The sequence below is a fragment of the Mustela putorius genome, unplaced genomic scaffold (assembly GCF_011764305.1).
Source record: "Mustela putorius furo isolate JIRA1106 unplaced genomic scaffold, ASM1176430v1.1 tig00000145_pilon_pilon_pilon, whole genome shotgun sequence".
Taxonomy (NCBI): Eukaryota; Metazoa; Chordata; class Mammalia; order Carnivora; family Mustelidae; genus Mustela; species Mustela putorius.
The window spans coordinates 18,932,039-18,958,719 of record NW_025421294.1 but is presented as its reverse complement, the minus strand read 5'-3'; the positions used below and the strand labels follow the sequence as shown (position 1 = coordinate 18,958,719).

Genomic DNA, 26,681 nt, shown 5'->3' with positions numbered 1-26,681 from the left:
AGCAGGTAGTCTCCAGGAAGAAACATACTGTTTTCCTCATTTCTGGTTCTTTACTGACTATCCTAGAGGTCGAATGTGTTTACATTAAATATCAGTAAGTGGCAAGTATGTATGTAAGAATAAGACTTATTTTGTTTCTTTTGAAAAGAGAATTTTCAATAAATCAGAATTCCTTTTTAGTTTGAGGAATTCAATGATTTTCTTAAGGATTTTTATCTTCATTGAATGTAAGTTCACTCATATGCATAAAGAATTAGAGCAAGGTGCACCCCTGTGTTTACTGAAACATTATTTATGGTAGCCAAATTACGGAAGCAGCCCAAGTGTCCATCGATAGAGTAATGGGTAAAGAAGATATGGCATATATGTATATGTATATATATATACACACACACACATACATACATAACACAATGGAATATTATATGGCCATAAAAGGAATGAAATCTTGACATTTGCAGCAACATGGATGAAACTAAAGAGTAAAATGCTAAGGCACATAGGTCAGAGAAAGACAAATACCATATGGTTTCACTGATGTAGAATTTAAGAAACAAAGGATAAAAAAAAAGGAAAGACAAACAAAAAAACCCCAGACTCTCAACTATAGGGAACACACTGATGGTCACCAGAGGAGAGGTGGGTGGGATTTGGGGATGGGTGAAAAAGGTGATGGGGATTAAGGAGTGCCCTTGTCATGGTGAGCACTGGCTAATGTGTGGAAATGTTGAACCACTACATTGTACACCTGAAACTAATAACACACTGTATGTTAACTACACCAGAATTAAAATAGAAAACTTAAAAAAAAATTTTTTTGAGAAAGGTTCTGTTTGGATTAGATCAAAGAGTGAGTTCAGGTTCTGTACAGTTCTTTTATTTTTTACAAGTTTATTTCTTGCCCAGGATGATGACAAATTATTTAAAAACACTTCCCTTCTTTCCTACTTTCTACCATTCTCTTCTCCACTGTGACCCATGAGTTTGTAGAATGCCTTGCCCTGTTGTCCCAGGGTGCTCAAAAAGTGAACCTGTTCTTAATTACCATGCACATCTTTTCACTGGGTAATCAAAGCCTGGAGATGGATCTTGGTGGGTTGCCAGTCTCACTGCCAGGTTAGAAATTGGTTCTGTGCTGTGGAAAATGTTGCTGCTATGTGATCATTAATTTTCTGGGCCACATTAGTGGGGTTTGTAGCCGTTGGAGAACTCTAACTACTTGCTGACTGATAACTCACAGGCTGGCTCTTTTGCCTTATCCTTATTCATCAGATAACTTCTGTGTTCTGGGCTGCTTTTCTTTTCCTCTAGGTCACTTTTCTTTTTACCATTTTCTCCTTCTTTTCTAATCACCTGAGCAGGATTGACTTCTGTCTTTAATTCAGGGTCATATTTAGGGCAGTTAGGTCTTCACAGGCTCAGGAGTGAGTCTCCCACCTATTAGCTCTGCAGCTTTGGCCAAGACGTTTAGCTTTGCCAAATCTCAGTTGTTTTATCTGTAATATGGAGCTAATGATAGTATCAGCCTAGAGGATTTGTGAGGATTAACTGAGATAATCTAAGTAAAGCATTTACCTAACATTTATTGTGCCACTTAGTTTATGCTCTTTGAAGGAGACCAGGAAGCAGTTAGTCCTGCCATTCCTGACAATAACAGGACAAGTGATTTAAAGGATGCCTACTTATTCTTTTGGTAAAGTTCACATCACCCTGTGCTATAGTGTCTTCAGCTATACATAGAGGATAACCTAGCAGAGTAACCATGAGAAATAAATGAGGTAATATAAACAAAGCAGTTAGACTACCTGGCATATGGTAGTCTCTCAGTGAATGCCAGCTGATTTTTTAAAAAAAATTTTTTTTTTTTTAAGATTTTATTTATTTACTTGACAGAGAGAGATCACAAGCAGGTGGAGAGGCAGGCAGAGAGAGAGGAGGAAGCAAGCTCCTGGCTGAGCAGAGAGCCCAGTGCGGGGCTGAGATCATGACCCGAGCCAAAGGCAGTGGCTTAACCCACTGAGCCACCCAGGCGCCCCTAAAAATCATTTTTATCTGTGGCCATACCATGGGACTGATTGATCCTGGGTCTGTCAGACCTTGTCTGAGGTTGGTGTGCATGGCAAGCAACTTGACTGCCCTTCTCTTCCTCTTTCAGCTGCACAGTTGGACAGCATTGGCTTCAGCATAATCAGGAAATGCATCCACGCTGTGGAAACCAGAGGTAAAGTCATTCAACAGATGGCATTGTTCTCAGTGAAGGTCATGCATCTGGTGAGGCGTCAGACCTGCTACCTGTTTCCCGATTTTAAGTGACTCATTAACTCCCCAAGTGCCATTGTTGGTGTGTTTCCATCAGTTGTGTTGCTCTGAAGCAGGCACTCTCAGCTGATTTGGTGTCATCAACCTCTTTGGCTGATTGGTAGAATGTTTTAAAGGCATACATGTCAAATACATAGGATAATAAGGAGTCTAATTACTGGAATTCAGTTGTAATGTAATAGTACATGTATTTCTTTATTATCACTTTAAATGATAAGAAATAGATATGGGCCTGATAACTGGCGTAACTTGGAAATGCAGTTGACCCTTGAATAATGTGAGAGTTTGAGGTTCTAACCCCCTATCCTCCTGTGCAGTTGAAAATCTGCATATAATTTTTTGACTCCCCTGCGAACAACTACTAACAGCTTTCTGTTGACCAGAAGCCTGACAAATAACATAAACAATCAATTAATACATGTTTTTATATGTTACATGTATTATATACTGTAATACTACAATAAAGTAAGCTAGAGAAAAGAAAATGGTAAAGGATCATAAAGCACATTTATAGTACTGTACTGTGTTTATTGAAAAAAAATCCTTGTGTAAGTAGACCTGTGTAAGTAGACCAAGGAAAAAAAATCCTTGTGTAAGTAGACTTGTGTATTTCAAATCTGTGATGATCAAGGGTTAACTGTCTTGATATTTCAAGATGTCTATAAAAGTCGCAATGTGTTATGAAAACAACTGATTTCTGAACAAGTCACAGGTATTGATAACACTGTGATTTATTGCTTATATCATAATGGAAGGAAATGTTTAATTTCAGCGACAGGGTCATAAAAGCGAAGGTATAATTGTTTTCCTGCCTAAGTTCATTGACACTCTGAATTCTCTAATGGACTCCTGGGGTCTGTGGATGGCAGGGTAAGAACCATGCTTTGAAAAGCCAGTCCCTGGTTACTATCCAGGTGGGCAGAAGGGGTCAGGCCCCTGGTTTCCTGCAGCAATGCTGTAGCCAGGCCCTGCCCGTTGTGCCTGGGTCTGTAGGAGCAGGACTTTGAGAACCAGGGAAGCTGAATCATCCCAGTGGTCTCCATTCCCTCCTCAGATGTTGCCCCAAAGGAGATTTCTCAGTTACGGCAGTTGGGAACTTTGAGTGCTCTGCTCTTTGGGACGCCTGAGAAAAGCTGTTACTCTCTTTGCTGTGGATTTAGTTTGAACCATTTTTAAAGATGTGAGTCTTAGTATTCCACAGCCTCTCAACCTGCTAGTCTTTTTCACTTGATTGAAAGAAGTTTTATCTTTTAAAGCAAGATCTATAACTCTATTAATTAAGAAACATAAATATCTTTATAAGGCCTATAGAGCATTGAATAGAGAGGGATGAAAAAAATCTTAACTGTATAAGCCACTCTTCTTACCCAGTCAGAAAGTGTTCTTTCCAAAGTAGTTATTTTAATATGTGCTAAGATTTTTTAAATGTTTGCTTATTTCTGTTATACCTTCCTTAAATAAAGAGTTAAGGCAGCTTTCAAAAAGAAGTGAATAACAGCCAGAGAATATAAAGTAGGAATAGGTGAGATTTCTGGGAATTGATCTGGAGGAAATAAGGACACAGTCAGGCTGAGCCACAAAGCTGTTTACACAATGGTGTTAAAGTGAAAAGTAGAAACTGGTCAAATGTTTTAAAAATTAGTTGAATCACCAGTGGTACATCCATGCAGTAAAAAGCTATGAATCACTAAAACTATAGGAAAATACATTTATTGATATGCAGAGTTTTCATTATTACATATTAAGTGAAAAATGAAAGTTATGAAACAGCCTGCACATTATGAACCCATTCTGGGAGATCCGCATATGCACCGGTATCCTCATGTTGTCAGTGAGGCGCTCAGCTTTTCTTTCTGTCTTCCTTTGATTTATCTACCTGCCTTAACTGCAGTTTCTAAATTTTTAAGCTGTCTGTTACTAAGATAGCTTTTCAACAGGTTTTTAAATTTTCTGTTCATTCTAAGAGGAAAGAATGAGGAGTAAGAGATACAGGGTCAACAAAAGTAGAGGCATACTAAAAATGCAGCCAAAAGTAAGTTCAAAACAAAAATCTTCTCCCCTCCATTGTGAAATTCACCCACTTGCCCGAGGTGGGCCACCTGTTTGTCTCTGTTCTCAGTGGCCAAACCAATAGGGAAATGTAATTATTTAAAACCCTTCACAGAGTCTGTGATAAATGCAGACCAGTGGCTCAGGAGGACAGCTTTTTATGATATAAAGCCAGAAAATATACATAGTAAGTAGTAGAGGAAGAACAAGGTCACCAGCGGTTTGGTGTCCTAGCCTCTGCCTCTTTGTCCCTTCCTGCTCTAAAAGGAAGATGAAAATGATAGGTTTTAACTTGGGGAAAGTTTTCATTTGACACAAAAAGGAAAAGAGGGCAATGTGAGTTAAATGCCGTTTTAGCATAAATACTTGAAGGAAGTGGTTATTTTCCTACTGGAATGCATGTATGCATATCCATTATTTGTGGTGACCAGAGGTGAACAGACCTCCCATATTTTCTAGGATTTGCTAATCATCATCCAGCAGGAGACAGGATTGTATCCAGTCCAGGAAAGGTCAAAGACGGAAGAAGTAGAGACACTTCAGAAAGGACAGGCCCGTTAAGCCACAACATTACTGAATAATGGTTCTGCTATTGAACAGCTTGGGACCCATCCCTTAGTTTTAGACCACAGTGTCCTAGTCCCCAAGCCATGGAGGCTGATGCACGTGCTTTTACAGATCCTTTTTAGCTATAAAATACCATCATTCTAGACCACTTCTTTTTATTCCTTAATTCTACATAGGCCTGTGGAGACATTGTAGAATCAGGCTTTTCCCAAATTTCTTCCAGGAAATTTTGTTTTGTTTGCAAAGTAGTGGCCCTGGAGTATAACTCTGTTTTATGCATTATGTCATTATTGCGTGCTGATCTAGGTATGGGAGCTATAGTGGTAAAGAAGACAGAATCACTGTACATAGAGGTTATTCCATAGTTGTAGGGGAACAACAAAGAAGAAACTAAAAAAGAAAGAGAATTTCACATATTATTACTTACTACAAAGAAAAGAGGGTAGGGGACCCACCAGTAGGGTTGATCATGGGATGCCCTAGGTTGAAGAGATTGCATTTCAGTTGAGACCTGAATGATAAAAAGATCTGGGAGAGGCATGTTCTAGGGGAAGGAAACAGCTGTGCAGAGGCTGTGATTTGGGAGCACAAGCGTGGTGTGTTGGAGAAATAAGAAGGCCAGTGTAGCTAGAGCAGAGTGAAAGTGGTTGATGATGCAGACGTGGGCCAATGCTTAATCCTTCAGGGCCTTGTGGGCCACAGTAAATTTTGATTGTGGTCTAAATGCAACAGGAAGCCATTGGAAGGTTTTGAGTAAAGAGAGGATTTGAGCTGATACATACTTAAAGAAGCTCATTTTGGTTGCTGGTTGGAAAATGGACATCAGGGTAATAAGATGGGAAGCAGGAGATTACTTAGTTGAGAGGTATCAGGTTTGGTGGGCCTAGTACTAAACAGAAAAATCATTTCCAATCATTTGGTCTAAAAGGTCCCTTTTTGTAAATGGTATAGGGTGATCTAATCCTTGCTTAAAGATTAAGCAATCCTTGCTTAACTTAAATGAAAAAAACCTCTGAGGTTGCTTAGTTTTTGTTTTTTTGGGTGTTTGGAGGTAATTCTCTTCTACTTCAGCTGCACATTTACTTGGGTTGAATGAAGGTAGTTTTCATTTTTCTTCATAAAGAATGTTTACATGGCAAATAAATGGATTTCCTCATTTCTAAGTCTTGGTGAACATTGTCCAAAATGAAGAATCCTCTCACACCTCTATATTTTTATTCTGTATTTGCAAATAGATTGTAAAGCATTTATTCTTTCCTATATTTATATCATGTCAGTTTTGGCTTTTTAAATTAAAAAATTGGTTTAATGTAACTTATTTAGAAGTATATGCTTGGCATCTTTTAAATCTCTTCAGAGGCTGCATTTGGCAAGAGAAGAGGAAGGTTTCTTTCCTCGCTGTTGACTGAACTGAACTAATACAAGGGCTGAAGTGTGCAGCACACCCGTGAAATCTTAGACAGCTGCACCAAATCCCACTCCTTTGCTAAGAGCGGAGCTGAGTGACAGGGGACTTTAATTAGAGTGGGTTTTAGAAGGACGGAGAAAATGAAAAAAGTTCATCTGGCTGGGTTGGCTTGACTTGTGTTCTGACATGCCTCTAATTAAATCATCACTGTTTCTCTTCTCAGGGATCAATGAGCAAGGGCTCTACCGAATCGTGGGGGTCAATTCCAGAGTGCAGAAGCTACTCAGTGTCCTGATGGGTGAGTACAGCAGTGACTGTGCCAGGCAGGTCCCAATGGGGTCCAGGGGGTCGCTCTGAAAAGTCATTAGTTCTGTGAGTATGAGCAGCCTCTTGGGAAGGAATTGGGTGTCCAAGCGGGAACGCCCAGAAATCAGCTGTCCCACTCACCAGTTTTTATGGCTGTAGGCATTACTGGAAGAGATACTTAGTGGGACTGGACAAAACAAAACAAAACAAAAATGGCAGGGCACAAAACAAAAAAGGCACCACACCCTCTGTTTGTAGACTCAGCCGTTGCCAGCCTAAGTGGCGCTCAGTCACTCATGTGACCACCACACCCTACTCTGTCGTTAATAGCTTATGACTCCATGGCCCTCTTTGGAGACAGGCATTTGGTGGGGCACACCCGATGCCCAAGGAAGGGGCATCCTTCTAGTTTGCAGAGCATTTCAGACGCCATGTTCCCTGTTACCAAAAAGGTGTCATGCGACTGCCTGATTACATGTATATAAGCAGATAATTCTTGTGATCCTCTTTGCATCTAGATTTCTACCTAGACACTGTTGTTTGAGGAACAGAACCTCCCCTACAGCTAGCTGACATAAATATAAAAGCACTATCTCCAAATGTGTGGTGTTTGAATCAAAACCCCATGAGTCAATGAGCCAATTTGCTTAGGCTGCAGATTTCCTATATTTTTAGATGAGAATGCAGTCAGCTTCAGTGAGTCACATGGATTTAAATGGCAAACAGATCAGATTTCACATATCAGTGGCTGTTACTCATCCCCATGGAAGCCCAGCCGTGCACTTGTAGAGACGGACTATCACTTAGGGTCCTTGCTCAATGTCTGGGCAGGGATACTTCTTTTTTTTTTTTTTTTTTTTATTTATTTTCAGCATAACAGTATCATTATTTTTTCACCACACATGCAATCCGTGCCCTCTATAATACCCACCACATGGTACCCTGACCTCCCCACCCCCCCCACTTCAAACCCCTCAGATTATTTTTCAAAGTCCATAGACTCTCATGATTCACCTCCCCTTCCAATTTACCCCAACCCCCTTCTCTCTTTGTTATATTTGTCGGGGTGTTTGTTGTTGTTGTTGTTTGTTTTGCCATCCAGTTTCCGAAAATAGTTTTCACAGGTAAAGAAATCTCCTCTCTCATATTGTCCAGTATGACTCTTCTCTGTTTCTTTTTCTAGAGAGCTCCTTACTTCTTGTTTGCAAACCCTTTTCTATTGCTAGTCACAGTGACATATTTTGTTTGAAAGTATGATTATTTGTGAGGTACTCTTGCACTGAGAATCTTCTTCATGGTTCAAATTTGCAGTGTGGTTAGATTCGTAATAAATTAAACTTTTTATTTTGAGATAATTTTATGTCTGTATGCAGTTATAAGAAATAAAACATAGTTATATGTGCCTTTACTGTCCTTCAGTAGTAACATCTTGCTACACTGTAGTAAGAGGTCATTAGCCAGGATATGAATACAGTCAAGATTCAGGACAGTGTCATCACCACAAGGGTCCATCTGCTTAGTCTCTCATCTCCTTCCCTGCCCCTGCAGACTCCTCATCTCTTGTGTATTTCTCTGATTTTGTCACTTCAAGATTATCTCAGTGGAATCATATTATATGTAATCTTTTTTGGATTGGCTTTTTTTTTTCATTCAGTATAATTCCCTTGAGATATTTTCAAGTTGTTGTATCAATACTTTGTTCTTTTTTTATTGCTGAGTAGTATTACATAGCTTAACCATTCACCTGTTGAGGGACATCTGGGTTGTTTCCAATGTGGGTAAATTAGGAATAAAGCTGCTATAAATCGTTCTGTACAGGCTTTAAGTGTGAACATAAATTCGATTTTCCAGGATAAATTGCCCATAAGTTCGATTGCTGGGTTGTACAGTGACATGGTGAATTTTTAAGAAGTTGTAATGTATAGAAGAATTAAGATTTTAACAGGTATCAACCCTCGGTCTTTCATTTCATTTCTTTTTCCTTTTTTTTAAGATTTTATTTATTTATTTGACAGAGAGATAGAAAGCACAAGTGAGCAGAGCGGCAGGCAGAGGGAGAGAAAGAAGCAGGCTCTCTGCTGAGCAGGGAGCCCAAAGCGAGGCTCGATCCCAGGACCCCAGAATCATGACCTGAGCCGAAGGCAGCCACTCAACCAACTGAGCCACCCAGGTGCTCCTCAGTCTTTCATTTCTGATCGGAGTTGCAAATGTTTGGAGTATGTCCTTGCCATAGCCGACTGCCAGGTGCTAGAGTAGAAACTTTAAAAAGATTCAATCCTTGTGTGCAAAGAGTCTGGTAGGGGGAGATATGCATGCATGAGAATCATGATGTAAAATAAGACTCTGGCACCTAGTACAAGCTGTATCTGGAAGATTGAGTAGTGAAGGAGAGAATAGGAGTATAATTCAGATTCACGAAATGAGCAATAATAATAATGAGGGGCAGAAGGTAGAATCAGTGATGGCTATGGTGGAAGGTACTAATTTATTATTAATATTATTTTAATATTTGAACGTGCTTGAGGCTGGATCAGGAGAGTTAAAACTGAAATGGTAAGATGGTCCCTTTTGTCAAAGAACTTGAATTTTGTGCTAAGAAGTTTGTGAGAGTTTTACTTCTTACAGAAAAAGAAGAAGACACTATTAAGGGTTTGTAGTGGGGCACCTGAGTGGCTCAGTTGGTTAAGCTTCTGACTCTTGATTTCAGCTCAGACCATGATTTCAGGGATGTGAGACTGAGCCCTGTCATGCCCAGTGTGGAACCTACTTAAGAGTCTCTCTATCCCTCTCCCTCTGCCCATCCCTACCTCCCAAAAAGTTTCTAAGTAGTGACGCTATATGTATGAGGGCTCTTTTGCACACACAGTGTCAAGAAGACAATTCAAAACAATTTAAAGGGGGCGCCTAGGTGCCTCAGTTGGTTGAGCGACTGCCTTTGGCTCAGGTCATGATCCCAGGATCGAGTCCTGTATCAGGCTCCCAGCTCCTTGGGGAGTCTGTTTCTCCCTCTGACCTTCTCCTCTCTCATGCTCTCTCACTCATTCTCTCTCAAATAAATAAATAAAATCTTAAAAAAATATTTTAAAGGACAAATAAAATGCATTCATTTCCTCACACAACTGCTCTGTCCAAGATGGCAGAAGCATAGCAGGATGTGGTGGCTCCAATGACAGAGGAACCTTTGTTGGAGCCTTTCCTACTCCTTTCTTCTGGCTTCTCATTATCTGTGATCTCTGCTTGTCTTGATATCAGCTGTTTCCTTTGTGGGACTGTCCCACATTGTTCAGCCTCAACAGTTTGTGAATCTTAATGTCACTCAGTAGAGAGTATCTTTCTTGACAGTTCATGGGGGACTTTGGTCAGCATGGGGCCGTTCACATGATTTATTTCTAAATCTCAGGGCAGCCCCCTGACCTACAGCAGGTGGATCTGGATGGCCTGGATTCTGGACATATCTCCGATGATGTTAGGGAAGTGTGGTGAGTGGAATAGGGAGGGGGTTAGTCCATAGAAACCTGTGGACTGAGCAGAATTAGTAAAAGGTTATTGGAGGAGAGCTTTCCTGAAATAATGGCTGCTGGGAGATTAAAAGGGGAAAAACAGTATGTCCAACACAGGTTTAACAAGATCTGACTAGTCTTAGAAGGGTAGCACTGGCAGCAATGGAGAACATGTATTTGATGTGGAGAGACATGAAGGAGGAAGACAGTTGCAATAATTAAGCAGTGTGTAGCTAACCAGGGCTGGACCAAGTAGATGCTCTGAAGTTAGGCAAAAAGGTTCAAAATGATTGGAGAGAATCAACAGGACTTTGTAACCAACTGGATATTGGGTAGAGAGATTTCGAAGATGACAGATTATTATGTAAGGTGATACTAGTGAAAAGAAATATGACATTTTGGATGGGTTTACTGGAAAAAAGAACCAGTTTATGCTAAGCAAAGTGTGGTGTCAAAGGATCTTGTTTTAATCACTTCTCTTAGTGGCTCTCAAACAAAATATTTGTCCTGTTCTCTTCCTCAGTTTTCCTGGGGACAGACAAAATAATCATGAATATCTGCGAAATGTCATGAAAATCTAATAGCCAGCAGCTGAAAGTCACAAGGCCAACTGCCTCTGCCAGGAGAGCGTTACAGATAGACTAGCATCCAAACTGAAGCTCAACCAGAGCTGAGAGATGACCACAGTGCAAGATCTCATCAAAAGTGGAGAATGTATCGTGATTCTCATGACCAGTTAAGGTAACCTGTTTGGATCTTGGAAGTGAGGAATCACCTCTTAGACCAGGAAGACTCCAGACCTGGAGGCAGAGCCCTGTCTCTCTTCCCTTGTGTGAACATGCTGCCCTCTTCTTCAATTCCTGGTATTGGTACTAGGCTGGGTTAGCCTAGAGTGTAAAACAAATAAGGCTCCTTAACTGCAAAACCTCTCGCTGAGGTGGCTGGGCTGCGTGTGAACCATTCTTTCACTATTTCTTTATTCTGTATTGATTGGATGCCCTTTCAGGTGCTAGGCAATGTGTAGGATATGAACTATTTTTCAGAGCCTCTCACAAGTAAAAATATGAGTTTTTATTGTTGAAAGTATGGATTAGAATTAAGTAAAACCAGAGACTTCCTTTGATTACTTTGACTTTACTTTGTATGTTTTTAGTACATTAGAGGACTTGAGATTGGAAGAGGAATCTTAAGAGCCAGTGCTTTGAGGGGTGCCCGGGTGGCTTTTTGGTTAAGTGTCTGCCTCTGGCTCAGGTCGTGATCCCAGGGTCCTGGGATCAAGTCCTGAGGCCCCTGTTGGTCTCCCTACTCAGTGGGGAGCCTGCTTCTCCCTCTCCTTCTGACTGCCCCTCTGCTTGCTTGAGTGTACAAGCACTCTCTTTCTTTCCCTTTCTTTATTTCTTTCTTTGGGAGGAAAGAAGGAAGGAAGAAAGGAAGGAAAAGAAAGAAACTCTTAAAAAAAAAAAAAAAGAGCCAGTACTTTGAGAACTTTTTCCTTATATTGATTAGAATTCCTTAAGGAACCTTGCTAGAATATGTTTTAGTACATGTTGTGTAGACTGGTGCTAGTGTCCTACCCAGAGCTACCCTAAATCCCCTTCCTCCTAAGAGTGGGGGTTCTTAATCTGTGAAGAGTGAAAAGTTTTCAGGAACACTTGCAGATTCCTGGAAATAGTCTCTTCCATGTGTGTATTATTATTTTTTCTGTCCCCTGAATGGTAGGATAAATTTTTCTAAATTTTAGCTCATTTTTTAATAAAAATCATCTATATGCTGATTTGTTCAGTATGTCTGTTTTCTCTTCCTGTACATCTCTGTATTTATTTTTAGATAACTTTTTTTCTGATCAAAGGCTGTTGAGTGATGATTATAGCAAATTTGGAGAAAGAAGGTAGAAAGAAGAAAACGAAAGTCTTGCAGACCATAGATAACCTTTATTCTTTATTGACCATTTTATCATACCATTAAAATATATTCTGTAATATAAAATGTTTATAAAGGTGGAATCACACCGTGCATATATATTGCTTATTAATAGGGTTTTTTTTATCATGTAATACGACAGTTTATTTTCTGATTTCATTCAAGTTCTTCTAGAGTGTGATTTTTTTTGGGGGGGGCTATGTATTGTGTAGATACAACTTTTTAATTAATCCCTTATTCTTGATTACATAAACTGATTGCAATTTCTCATCATTCTAGAAGGCACTCAGGCAAACATCCCCATAGGGGATGCAGAGCTTAAAAGCATGCGTTTTGGAGTTAGACAAGTTGCAGTTCCACTGCTTATCCATTTGACTTTACACAAATTATTTAAACCTGTCTAGTCTTCTGTCTCATCATCTGTAATAATAACTCCTACTTCCGTAATAATGTGAGAACTAAACGAAAGATGCATGTGGGTTGCTGAGTCCAAAAGCCTCTACATGTTAGTAAATAAATGTTGGCTGTTGTTATTTTTAAGTTATATATTCATATTGAATGATTTCCCTAGGGTTTGTTTTAAGATGTTGAATTGCTGGCCCAAGGTATGTACATGTTTTCAAGGCCCTTAACTGATTGCACAGATTTGCTGTCAACAGTTTGTAGAGTGCCCTGTACCTCACAGCCTTGCCATACACTTTATTACTTTTTTTTTTGCATATAAATTACAAGTGTATTTTCAATGTATCTCTTTTTTATTTAACTTTGCATTTCTGTAGTTCTGAGTGAAGTTGGACATTCTCCCTATGTTTCTTACTGATTTATATTTCTTCTCTCCTGAATTGCCTGATTTTGTGTTCTTAGCCTATTTTTGTATTGGTACATTCATCTTCTGATGGTAATAATTTTTAGGATGTGGAGACTATATCACCAGTATTTTGTTGCATTTTTTCATTTATCTTGAACTTTATTTGTGGTACTTTTGCTTTGTTTTACGAATGTTTTAAATTTTTATAACATCTAGTCTTTTATTAAATCAGTCCTTTTCCTAGATGAATTATGCTTTAAAAGACCTTTTCCATCTAGGATTACAAAACCTTTTTCTTTTCTTTATATCTCATTAAGAATATATTTATGTGAAATGGAAACTAACTTTCCTTTTCCTGAAATACTTATCTGATGGACGAATAACCATATAATAAGAAAATTTCTCCCCTCTACTACTTTTTAATATTACTATCTAGTCATTCTTTTATACATTTTGGGCTCTCATGATGGACTTTTTACACATATTTTTCCAAAGGAAAATAAATTTTCTTTTTGTTTGTTATTCTGTACCTCTTGATCTTCTAAAAAATTTTTTTCTTCATTTTTTACCTTTCTAAAGTTTTTCTCTTGATCCTTTGCATGTTAGCAAAAATTCTCAAATTTGTACCCCCATCCATGTAATTTATTACATTTCTTTTGGTCTTCATATTTTTTTCTTGCTGTTTATAATGCGACTTTTAACTTTGTAATTGGGTTTTCTGTGTCTTTGTTTACATTCCTTATTTAGCTGTTTTCATTTATACCTCTCAGTCATGTTTATTATTTCAGTCTGTGTTTTTTTACTCTGATGCCTTATTTCACAATGTCCATTAGTTTTCTGAATTTCATTTATAGTATAGAATAGGACCTTTCTGAAATTTTATTAGAGTGCTTTGGTCTTCATATTTTATGCCAAGTGTTGCATCAGCTTTTTTTTTTTTAAATTTTTTATTTTTTATACACATATATTTTTATCCCGAGGGGTACAGGTCTGTGAATCACCAGGTTTACACTCTTCACAGCACTCACCAAAGGACATACCCTCCCCAATGTCCATAATCCCACCCCCTTCTCCCAACCCCTCTCCCCCCAGCAACCCTCAGTTTGTTCTGTGAGATTAAGAGTCACTTATGGTTTGTCTTCCTCCCAATTCCATCTTGTTTCATTGATTCTTCTTCTACCCACTTAAGCCCCCATGTTGCATCACCACTTCCTCATATCAGGGAGATCATATGATAGTTGTCTTTCTCCGCTTATTTCACTAAGCATGATACGCTCTAGTTCCATCCACGTCATCGCAAATGGCAAGATTTCATTTCTTTTGATGGCTGCATAGTATTCCATTGTGTATATATACCACATCTTCTTGATCCATTCATCTGTTGATGGACATCTAGGTTCTTTCCATAGTTTGGCTATTGTGGACATTGCTGCTATAAACATTCGGGTGCACGTGCCCCTTAGGATCACTACGTTTGTATCTTTAGGGTAAATGCCCAGTAGTGCAATTGCTGGGTCATAGGGCAGTTCTATTTTCAACATTTTGAGGAACCTCCATGCTGTTTTCCAGAGTGGTTGCACCAGCTTGCATTCCCACCAACAGTGTAGGAGGTTCCCCTTTCTCCGCATCCTCGCCAGCATCTGTCATTTCCTGACTTATTGATTTTAGCCATTCTGTGGGGTGATATCTCATTGTGGTTTTGATTTGTATTTCCCTGATGCCGAGTGATGTGGAGCACTTTTTCATGTGTCTGTTGGCCATCTGGATGTCGTCTTTGCAGAAATGTCTGTTCATGTCCTCTGCCCATTTCTTGATTGGATTATTTGTTCTTTGAGTGTTGAGTTTGATAAGTTCTTTATGGATTTTGGACACTAGCCCTTTATCTGATATGTCATTTGCAAATATCTTCTCCCATTCTGTCAGTTGTCTTTTGGTTTTGTTGACTATATCCTTTGCTGTGCAAAAGCTTTGATCTTGATGAAGTCCCAATAGTTCATTTTTGCCCTTGCTTCCCTTGCCTTTGGCAATGTTTTTAGGAAGAAGTTGCTGCAGCTGAGGTCGAAGAGTTTGCTGCCTGTGTCCCTCTCAAAGTTTTTGGTGGATTCCTGCCTCACATTACGGTCCTTCATCCATTTTGAGTCTAGTTTTGTGTGTGGTGTAAGAAAGTGGTCCAGTCATTTTTGTGCATGTGGCTGTCCAATTTTCCCAACACCATTTATTGCAGAGGCTGTCTTTTTTCCATTGGATATTCTTTCCTGCTTTGTCAAAAATTAGTTGACCATAGAGTTGAAGGTCTGTTTCTGGGCTCTCTATTCTGTTCCATTGATCTTTGTGTCTGTTTTTGAGCCAGTACCATACTGTCTTGATGATTACAGCTTTATAGTATAGCTTAAAGTCTGGAATTGTGATGCCACTACTTTGGTTTTCTTTTGTCAACATTCCTCTGGCTATTTGGGGTCTTTTCTGGTTCTGTATAAATTTTAAATTACTTGTTCCATTTCTTTGAAAAAAATTGATGGGATTTTGCTAGGGATTGCATTAAACGTGTAGATTGCTTCAGGTAGCATAGACATTTTCACAATATTTGTTCTTCCAATCCATGATCATGGAAAATTTTTTCATTTCTTTGTGTCTTCTCAATTTCTTTCATGAGTACTTTATAGTTTTCTGAGTAAAGATTCTTTGCCTCTTTGGGTAGGTTTATTCCTAGATATCTTATGGTTTGGGGTGCAACTGTAAATGGGATCGATTCCTTAATTTCTCTTTCTTCTGTCTTGCTGTTGGTGTATAGAAATGCAGCTGATTTCTGTGCATTGATTTTATATCCTGACACTTTACTGAGTTCCTGTATGAGTTCTGGCAGTTTTGGAGTGGAGTCTTTTGGGTTTTCCACATAAACTATCCTATCATCTGCGAAGATTGAGAGTTTGATTTTTCTTTGCCAATTCGGATGCCTTTAATTTCTTTTTGTTGTCTCATTGTTGAGGCTAGGACTTCTAGTACTATGTTGAATAGCAATGGTGACAGTGGACATCCCTGCTGTGTTCCTGACCTTAGGGAAAAGCTCTCAGTTTTTCCCCATTGAGAATGATAGTCACTGTGGGTTTTTCATTGATGGCTTTGATGATATTGAAGTATGTACCCTCTGTCCCTACACTTTGAAGAGCTTTGATCAAGAAAGGATGCTGTACTTTGTCAAATGCTTTTTCAGCATCTATTGAGGGTGTCATATGGTTCTTGTTCTTTCATGTATTAATGTATTGTTTTACCTTGATTGATTGATTTGTAGATGTTGAACCAACCTTGCAGCCCAGGAATAAATCCCACTTGGTCATGGTGAATAATCCTTTTAATGTACTGTTGGATCCTTTCAGCTAGTATTTTGGTGAGAATGTTTGCATTGATCTGTAATTCTCCTTTTTGCTAGGGTCTTTCTCTGGTTTGGGAGTCAAGGTAATGTGGACGTTTTCCTCCCATTTCTGTTTTTTGGAACAGTTTCAGGAGAATAGGTATTAATTCTTCTTTCAATGTTTGTTAAAATTCCCCTGGGAAGCCATCTGGCCCTGGGCTCATGTTTGCTGGGAGATTTTGGGTGACTGCCTCAGTCTCCTTACTGGTTATGGGTCTGTACAGGTTTTCTATATCTTTCTGGTTCAGTTTTGGTAGTTTATATGTCTCTAGGGATGCATCCATTTCTACCAGATTGTCAAATTTGGTGGTGTCTAGTTGCTTGTCATATGTTCTTAAGTTGTTTGTATTTCTTCGGTGTTGGTTGTGATCTCTCCTCTTTCATTCATGATTTTGTTAATTTGGGTCCTTTCTCTTTTTTTTTTTTTTTGATAGGTCTGGCCAGGGGTTTATCAATCTTAATTCTTTCAAAGAACCAGCTCCTAGTTTTGTTGATTTGTTCTACTGTTCTTTGGTTTCTATTTCATTGATTTCTGCTCTGATCTTTATTATTTGTCTTCTCCGGCTGGGTTTAGGTTTTCTTTGCTGTTCTTTCTTCAGCTCCTTTAGGTTTAGGGTTAGGTTGTGCATTTGAGACCTTTCTTGTTGCTTGAGAAAGGCTTGTATCACTATATATTTTCCTCTCCAGTCGCCTTTGCTGTGTTCCACAGATTTTGAATAGTTGTGTTTTCATTTTCATTTATTCATGCATTTTTTCAGTTCTTCTTTAATTTTCTAGTTGACCCATTCATTCTTTAGTAGGCTGCTCTTTAGCCTCCATGTATTTGAGTCTTTTTCAACTTTTCCTCTTGTGGTTAAGTTCCAGTTTCAAAGCATTGTGGTCTGAAAATATGCAGGGAATAATCCCAGTGTTTCGGTATCTGTTGAGACCTGGTTTGTGACCCAGGATGTGATCCATTCTGGACAATGTTCCATGTGCACTAGAGAAGAATGTGTATTCTGTTGCTTTGGGGTAGTATGTTCTAAATATATCTGTGATGTTCGTGTGGTCCAGTGTGTCATTTAAAGCCTTTATTTCCTTGTTGATTTTTTGCTTAGATGTCCATTTCAATGAGCGGGTTGTTAAAGTCACCTACTATTATTGTATTGTTATCGATTTGTTACTTTGATTTGACCAGTTGATGAATTGGTTTATATTATTTGCTCCTCCTGTCTTAGGGGCATAGATCTTTAAAATTATTAGATCTTCTTGTTGGACAGACCCTTTTAGTATGAAATAGTGTCCTTCTTCACCTCTTATTATAGTCTTTGGCTTAAAATCTAATTTATCTGCTATAAGGATTATTTCCCCAGCTTTCTTTGATGTCCATTAGCATAGTATATTGTTTTCCACACCCTCACTTTAAATCTGGAGGTGTCTTTGGGTCTATAATGAGTTTCTTATAGACAGCATATCAATGGATCTTGGTTTTTTATCCGTTCTGATACCCTATGTCTTGTGATAGGGGCATTTAGCCCATTTACATTCAGGTTAACTGTTGAAAGATATGAATTTAGTCCATTGTATTGCCTGTAAGGTGACCATTACTGTATATTGTCTCTGTTCCTTTCTGATCTATATTACTTTTAGGCTCTCTCTTTGCTTAGGGACCCCTTTCAATATTTCCAATAGGGCTGGTTTGGTGTTTGCAAATTCTTTTAACTTTGTTTGTCCTGGAAGCTTTTTATCTCTCCTTTCTATTTTATCTCTCCTACTATTTCCAGCTTAGCTGGATATAGTATTCTTGGCTGCATATTTTCCTCATTTAGTGCTCTGAATATATCATGCCAGTCCTTTCTCGCCTGCCAGATCTCTGTGAATAAGTCTGCTGTCAATCTAATATTTCGACCATTGTATGTTATAGACTTCTTGTCCCAAGCTGCTTTCAGGATTTTCTTTTTGTCGCTAACACTTGTAAGTTTAACTCTTAGATGATAGGGTGTGTATCTATTTTTATTGATTTTTGTGGGGTGTTCTCTGTGCCTCCTGGTTTTTGATGCTTGTTCCCTTTGCCATATTAGGGAAATTTTCTATTATAATTTGCTCCAATATACCTTCTGCCCCTCTCTCTCTTTCTTCTTCATCTGGGATCCCAATTATTCTAATACTGTTTCATCTTATGTTATCATTTATCTCTCAAATTCTCCCCTTGTGCTCCAGTAGTTGTCTCTCTTTTGCTCGGCTCCTTTATTCTCTGTCATTTGGTCTTCTAAATCACTAATTCTCTCTTATAACTCATTTACCCTAGCTGGAAGAACCTCCATTTTTTATTATACCTCATTAGTGCCTTTTTCATTTTCAACTTGGTTAGATTTTAGTTCTTTTATTTCTCCAGAAAGGGATTTTTATTTCTCCAGACAGGGATTCTCTAATACCTTCCACGCTTTTTTCAAGCCCAGCTAGCAGCTTGATAATCCTCATTCTGAACTCTAGTTCTGACACATTCCAATGTCCATACTGATAAGGTCCCTAGCCATTAGTACTGCCTCTTATTTTATTATTATTATTATTTTTTTTGTGGTGAGTTTTTCTGCCCTGTTGTTTTATCCGGATAAGAACATATGAATGAGAGAGTAAAATACTAAAAGGGTGGCAAAGACCCTAGAAAAATATATGCTAACCAAATCAGAAATGACCCAAAACTAGGGGGGGAGAAAAATGGGAAGGAAATAAATAAATAAATAATAAATAAATATATATATTTGTGTGTGTATATATATATAAGTATATATATATATATATTAGACTGGTGAGTAGAACAGAGTCACCCACTTGATTTTGGATGTATTCTGGTCTCGTAGGAGAAACTATGTCCCAAAATTTTTAACGAAGAAAAATTTATATATATGCAAAAATAAGAGTAAACATGATGAGGCAATGGAATATGTTTGTAAAGATGAACATTTAAAAAGATTTAAAAATAGGAATTGATAAGTTGGTTGGAAAAAGAAAAAAAAAGAGGAGAGAATGTCATCAGTCTGGAGCTAGATTTAGGGTATATTTTGATCTATTAGAAGAAATTACCTCCCAAAATTTTAAAGAAAAAAAAATATGTATACAAAAAATAAGGTTAAATATAATGAAACGATAAAATATGACTATAAAAATGAAAATTTTAAAATATTTTTTTAGAAAAAGGTATTGATAAGATAGGAAATAGGAAAGTTTAAAAAAAAGAATAAGAAAAAAATAAAATTAAAAGAATTTAACTCTGTAAGACTAAAAGATCATGGGGGAAAAAGCCATGAATTCTATGTGTTGCTTTTCCTTTGCTCTGGATTTCTGCAGTTCTCCTTGATTGATGATCTTGGTCTTGGCTCAGTGTTGTTTCTGATTTCTAGAGGAGGGGCCTGTTGCAGTGATTCTCAAATGTCTTTGCCCGAGGCAGAATTGCACCGCCCTTGCCAAGGGCCAGGCTAAGTAATCTGCTCAGGTTCTCTCTAGTAAGCTTTTGTTCCCTGAGCGCTTTCCATAGAGCTCTGAAGGACAGGAATGGAAGTGATGGCCTCCCAATCTCTGGTGCCGCAGGATCTGAGAGCTTGGGGCCCCACTCCTCAGTGTGCCCTCAGAGGAAAACAGTCAATCCCTCCCGTCTCCCTGATCTCCAGCTGCACTCTGGGTCACCGGGCCTGTGTCTGAGCATTTCTATCTCTGGTGCAGGGCCCTGTTTCAGGTCTCCAAACTTAGCAGATCACTGTGGTACAGTCACACACCACCCCTTCCAGAGGAGGAAGGAAAGGGTCTCTCCGGATCTGCCACTTGTGGGGTTGCTGCTCAAAGAACAGTGGAGTCATTGTGCCTTGTATCACAGTTTAAGCTAACCCTGAGCTGAGAGTCTCACCTCGGTCCATTTCTGTAGCTGGCTTCCCTGCTTTGATACCTGGGAGCTCTGCTACACTTAGGCACTCCTGGTCTTTCAGTGACCCCGAGGGTTCTGAAACCACACTGTCCCCGCAAGGGCTCCACCCCCACTTAGCCTCTGGAACAACATCCCTCAGTGGAGCAGGCTTCTAAAAGTTCCAGTTTTGTGCTCTACTCCTCTGCTGCTTGCTGGGAGCCGGCCCCTCCCCTGTGGTCTATCTTCCTGTCGCTTTGGATTGGCTTCTCCGCACATCCTACCTTCGCGAAAGTGGTCTATTTTCTGTTCCTAGAATTGCTGCTCTTCTTCTCTTCTATCTCCTATTGAATTTGTAGGTGTTCAGAATCTGATTAGTTGATCTTTGATAAAGCTGTCACGGTAGTTCAGTAAGGGAAAGGACAGTAATTTTAATGAATGTACAATTGGACATCCATATGGAGAAAATTCCATCTTTATCTTAAACTATACATAAAAATTATCTCAGGCTCCTGGGTGGCTTAGTGGATTAAGCCACTGCCTGCTCAGGTCATGATCCTTGGGTCCTGGGATCGAGCCCTGCTTTCTGCTCAGCGGGGAGCCTGTTTCCTTCTCTCTCTTAGCCTGACTCTCTGCCTGCTTGTTATCTCTTTCTCTGCCAAATAAATAAAATCTTTTAAAAAATAAAAAATAAAAATAATCTCAAAATGAATTATATTCCTGGGGCGCCAGGGTGGCTCAGTGGGTTAAGCCGCTGCCTTCGGCTCAGGTCATGATCTCAGGGTCCTGGGATCGAGTCCCGCATCGGGCTCTCTGCTCAGCGGGGAGCCTGCTTCCTTCTCTCTCTCTCTGCCTCTCTGCCTACTTGTAATCTCTCTCTGTCAAATAAATAAATAAAATCTTAAAAAAAATGAATTATATTCCTAAACCTATGAACTAAAACTATAAAACTTATAGGAGAAAATTTAGAAATTTTGGTGACCTTTGTTTAGAAAAGATTTCTTAAATAGAAAACAAAAAGTAGGAAACAGAAAAGAAAAATCTGATTTAAAAAAATCTTTATCCAAATAAAAAATTTCTGCTCTTTAAAAGTTACTAAGAAAAAGAAATTGGGAGCTACAGATGAGGAACCTTTTGAAGATATTTATCTGGCAAATGAATTGTATCCAGAATTTATTAAAAATAACTCAAGTAATTCAGTAATAAGAATTCAGTAATAAGAACACAACCAATTCAGTTTTAAAAATGGGTAAAAGATTTGAATAGTTTATCAGGGAAGATACACAGAAGGACAAAAAGTACAAGAAAAAATAAACAATGTCACTAGTCATTAGAAAAGGAAATTTAAAAAAACAGTTATTCCTTCATGTCTACTGGAACAGCTAAAATTTCAAAATTAGACACCTGACCATATCATGTGTTGATGAAGATGTGAAGCACCTAGAGCTCTCAGGTTGCTGTGGGAAAGCAAAATAACCCAACTGTTTCGGAAAACAATTTAGCAATTTCTGATAAAGTTAAACATATTTACTATGGGACTTCTCCTACATATTTTTACCCAGTTCCACTCCTACGTAGTGATCCAAGATGTGAAACTTTAGTCCACATAAAAACCTGTATGTAAATATTTATACCAGCTTTATTCATAACTGTAAAAAATTAGAAAAAACCCAAATGTCCCTCACCTGATGAATGGATGGACAAATTGTGGAATATCCGTAAAATTGTTTACTACCCAGCAATAAAAGGATCAAACCACTGGTACATGCAACAACACGGGTGGATTTCAAAAGTATTATGCTTTGTGACAGTGGTTGCCAGGGGCTGGAGGTGGAAGGAGAGGATTGATTGTACAGGGGCACAGGAGGATTTTCATGGTGATGGAAAATTACCTTTATTCAGGTTGTGCATGTCACTTGGCTGTATACATTTTCCTAAATCATGCAACCATGTGCTTATAAAAGGTGAGTATACTCCATAAACTTGACACATAGGAAAGGATTCTCAACCTTCCTCCTCCTTTTTCTTTTTTTTTTTAATCGAACAAACAAATTAAAAATGGGACTTTTTTCACCTCTCAGACTGGCCAAGATCAAAGTTCTGCATATTGTTCTAGGATCTGGGGATCAGTCAATGGTACAGCCTCTGAGGGGTAGTTGAGGAATAGCTTTCAAAATTAAAAATGCATGTACTTGGGGCGCCTGGGTGGCTCAGTGGGTTGAACCTCTGCCTTCGGCTCAGGTGATGATCTCAGGGTGCTGGGATTGAGCCTCACATCAAGCTTTCTGCTCAGTGGGGAGCCTGCTTCTCCCTCTCTCTCTCTGTCTGCATGTCTGCCTATTTTGTGATCTTTGTCAAATAAATAAATAAAATATTTTTTTTAAAAATGCATATACTTTTTTATTTCAATTTTATTTTGAGGGATTTTTTTGTTCTATAGGTAAGTCATGTACATGGAAACAGTAGTTTATATCATTGTTTATCATAACAAAACTCGGGGAATAATCTAATTTCCATTAATGGGAACATTATGATACAGTGAAGTACTTCTGTGAGGTAGATAAATTTGTGTGCTAGTGTGGAACACTTTCTCAAGGTACTGTCAAATGAAAATAACAGTGCACAAAATGACATGTATAGTGTACATGTCTTTATGTTTTTAAAAAGTGGTATGTATTTATATGCTCTTATATGCTAGTATTTGCATGTGTTATTAGAGATAGCATACATACACGCAGAACTGTTATTTATAGTTGCCTCTAGCACAGGAAAGGTTTACATTTTAATGTTTATCTACTTGTTTTGCTTAAATTTTTTTTGCCAGGTGCACATGTTATTTTCTCAGTTAAAGAGAAAAAAAATAATTTACATACAATTATACTGAATTCTTAGGAAATTTAGGAGTACATAGATGGCTAGTCCTGATCATTTCCTCCAGAATGTCTCTCGTGTTTTCATCAGCAACACAGTACTGGACTAGATGGATCTTTCTAGTCCATCTGATTGTTGAGATGTTTCTGAGACTATTCCCCTTGTAACCGCTGCTTCCAGTCTGTCTCCTGTTTTTTCAGATTCCTGTGGGAGCAGATTCATGAAGAAATCTATTCAGTTTAGTTTACCCACAGGCTGCCTTTCTGTATGTTGGCCTGATCCTCTGGCTTAGGTTCGTTTCACAGTGTAATGCAATGGTCAAGTGACTTGGTGGGGAGAAATGTACTGAGTTCAGAGGATAAATGTAATTATGCCTTTGTGTCATGTTTGGATGCCACCAGGGTTTCTCTGAGTGAGAGGGAGCATTGGTAAGGGAGGTGTGGAAATTGGCAGCACTTTCTGAAAATGAGGTGGTTTGGGAGGCTGTATTCAATTTAGTTTGGATATTAAATGAATTAAAATGGACGTGCTCAAGTTCTAAACCTTGCCTCATTGGTGCTATAAAAAGCCCTTTAGCTGGACTGTAATCTGACTCTCCTCTCTGTAATGTTACACAATATTCCTATGGTTACAGAGCCCGAATAAATGGACGTTAATCATTAGTTTGCTAAATGTGGTCCGTGGAACAGTTCACAACTCCCCGACCTGCCAACTGCTGCTTGTTAAGTGTTGGGCTCACTCTTCTTGGGTGGAAGTTGGTTTGTTCCTCAGAAAAATGTACAGTAACAGTTGTCTTGCATCCAGGAACCATGCACTATGGCAGCTCTCCATGTGTCTCGGGTTGGGGAGGGGAAAAGGTCATGCTAAGCAAAGTTTTTGGTACATGCTCTTCCGCAGGAAGAAACCATTAAGGGAGTGAAAGATGACAAAGCAAGAAGAGAATTAAAGCGGCAGAGGTTTTGGTCATTTGGAGAATCACCCTTGGGTTGGCTTTTCAGAAATTTGCTATGATAGAGCTTTATGGAGTTTGCTATTCTGTGACCCTAGAAATAAAATCACACACTTTATGTTGTTTATTGTTTGTTTCATGTGATAAGACAGATTTCATTAATGCTAGGGTCACCTGCAAACACATAAATGTGCTGTCTTTAGGAACTAAATGTATTGGGAGCTGGGGCCTTTTCTATTTCACCTAATACATATGGAGGGGGCACCCGGGTGGCACAGTAAGTTAAACATCTGACTCTTGGTTTTAGCTCAGGTTGTCATCTCACAACCTGATCAAGCCCCTTGTGGACTTTATGCCCAGGGCAGAGTCTACTTAAGTTTCTTTCTTCTTCTGCCCCTCCCCTAAAATAAATAAATAAATCTTTAAAAAAAAAATTAAATGTGGGAACCTGGGTGGCTCAGTGGGTTAAAGCCTCTGACTTCAGCTCAGGTCATGAGCCCGGGGTCCTGGGATGGAGCACCACATTGGGCTTTCTGCTCAGCAGGGAGCCTGCTTCCCACAAACGCCTACCCCCCGCCTACTTGTGATCTCTGTCTGTCAAATAAGTGAATAAAATCTTTTAAAAAATTAAATGTATCAGGGAACGTATTGAGAGCAGTGGGTATCAACTGGATTTATGCCCTTACCTGGGGTTTAGAGCCTAACTCCTTAATCCACTCATGATTATTTGGACTCTTCCTACTAGAATGAAAGTAGGTTCTTTCCTAATAAATACAAAATATATTGTGCCCACTTGTGACTCGTTCTCCCCTTCCAGCTGAAAAGCTGTGTCTCTGCAGGAAGAAACTCTTTTTTTCTTTGAGACTGTTGAGAAAGAGTCCAGTGGCTGTTTCTGTTTAACTGCTCTATTATTTAGTTCTCTTCTGATTGTAAAAAAAAAAAAAAAAAAGAAAGAAAAAGAAAAAGAAAGAAAGAAAGAAAGAAAAAAACAGAAAACCTGACCTTACCTAGCTTAGGGAAAAGGGAATTTATAGGCTCATATGATAAAAAAGGAATGGCGAGATATGAGGGCTCAACCCATGTCATCAAGACCAGCTCTCTCTGCTTCTCTCATTTCTGGCTTTGTCTGTCAGACTTCACTCTTGGGCTCTAGGTGGTGGCATCTAGAGCAGTTCGGAGAACCTTCCAGGTACAAACCCAAAAGGAAATAGCAGAGAGCCTCTCCCCTGTCTCCTAGAAGGGTCCTGACATTCCACTGGCTTAGGTCTTGGGTTCTCCCTGAACTAGCCATGGGGCCAAAGAGATGCTGTGCTTTGATTGGTCTGTCTGACTCTCATTTCCCACCCCTGGAAGCCTAGAGCCTTCCCCCAAGCATGTGCAGTAGGCATGCAAATCACTAGTTGTGTGTAAACATGAAAGCTGGATTCTGTCTTCACCATACTGAAAGCCTTTACTTCCAACCACCTTGTCAGTGGTGAGATGGGGCTGTGTGCTGCCCAGGAAGACTAGCTCTAAGAGTGGTCTCTTCCTTTAATACATGTGCATTTTAAATACACTCATTTGTTGACCAGTCCACACAAGAGGAGACTAAAGAAATGATAAGGAGCCAGTGTAATTATGGCGGTCCCCATTGCACTTCTTGGCTTAAGGCAATTTTAAAAAAAGACATATAAAAGTAATGGAATTGAGTCATAGTTTAGAAAATATAAAAACAACAGTTATCCCCCTCTAACACAACCACTATATTAATTTTAGAGTACTTCCTTTCAGCCTTTGTTCATACAATTTTTTCATAATAAACTTTAAAATCTTGGTTTGTTTGGGTGTTTTTGCTTGACATTGCTTGAAAATCCACACATTTTTCCTACTGTTGCATAGTCAGTATTTTCATATAAATGCAGTATAGTTTTCCATCACGGAGCCATGTCAAGATAATCATTTGTCCATCATTGGACATTTAAGTTATCTCCTTTGAAAATTTTTTCTGCTGTTACAGAGAATTAGCATGTATTGAATGTTCCTGGGGTATGTAACTTTGGTTTTGCTTTATCTTATTTTCTGAGGGTAGATTGTGAGAAGTGGGATTACTGCTTCAAAGGGTATAAACAGTTTTATGTCTCTTGACACATATTGCCAAATTGCTTTTCATAACTGTTGTATTTTATCTCTTCTGCCTCCAGCAGTTTCTGAGAGGATCCATTTCACTACAATTTTGCCAGCAATAGATACTTGGATTTTTAACCATATTCTTAACTGAACCAGCAAAAAAAAAAAAAAAAAAAAAAAAAAGGTGTTGTTTTGTTTTAATTTGGATTTCTTTGGTTAATAGGGAAGCTGAATGGTTTTATATATCATGCTTGTTTTTTAGCTATATTTTCTGTTCCTGTTTACACATTGCCTTTTCTTCTTTTTAGACCCCAAAACAGCTTCTGAAACAGAGACCGATATCTGTGCTGAATGGGAGATAAAGACAATCACTAGTGCTTTGAAGACCTACCTAAGGTAGGGACTTTCCATTTGCAGGGCAGGGTGCCAGCTTGCTATCATGCAATCAGGAAGAAAGCAGTTTTATTTCCAGCCTCCAGAAAGCTGTTGAGTGGGTGTTTGGATATAGAAACAGCTTATGTGTGGGTGCAATTAGCTCCGCTGGTCAAACCAATTGTAAGCCATCCATCCTTGATGGGTTGCCATTTGTGGGGAT

The 26,681-nt window shown here is 38.8% G+C and overlaps 1 protein-coding gene across 5 annotated transcripts in view; it reads left to right on the top strand.

The window, feature by feature from the left end:
* The window catches only part of ARHGAP26 (Rho GTPase activating protein 26), a 437,396-nt gene that overhangs the window by 246,109 nt on the left and 164,606 nt on the right, over positions 1-26,681 (top strand). For all 5 annotated transcript variants that reach the window (XM_045075346.1, XM_045075348.1, XM_045075347.1 and 2 more), the window contains exons 13-15: positions 2,156-2,221; positions 6,567-6,641; positions 26,395-26,482. In XM_045075346.1, coding sequence (XP_044931281.1) covers positions 2,156-2,221; positions 6,567-6,641; positions 26,395-26,482 — 229 coding nt within the window. The remainder of the gene's footprint in view (positions 1-2,155; positions 2,222-6,566; positions 6,642-26,394; positions 26,483-26,681) is intronic.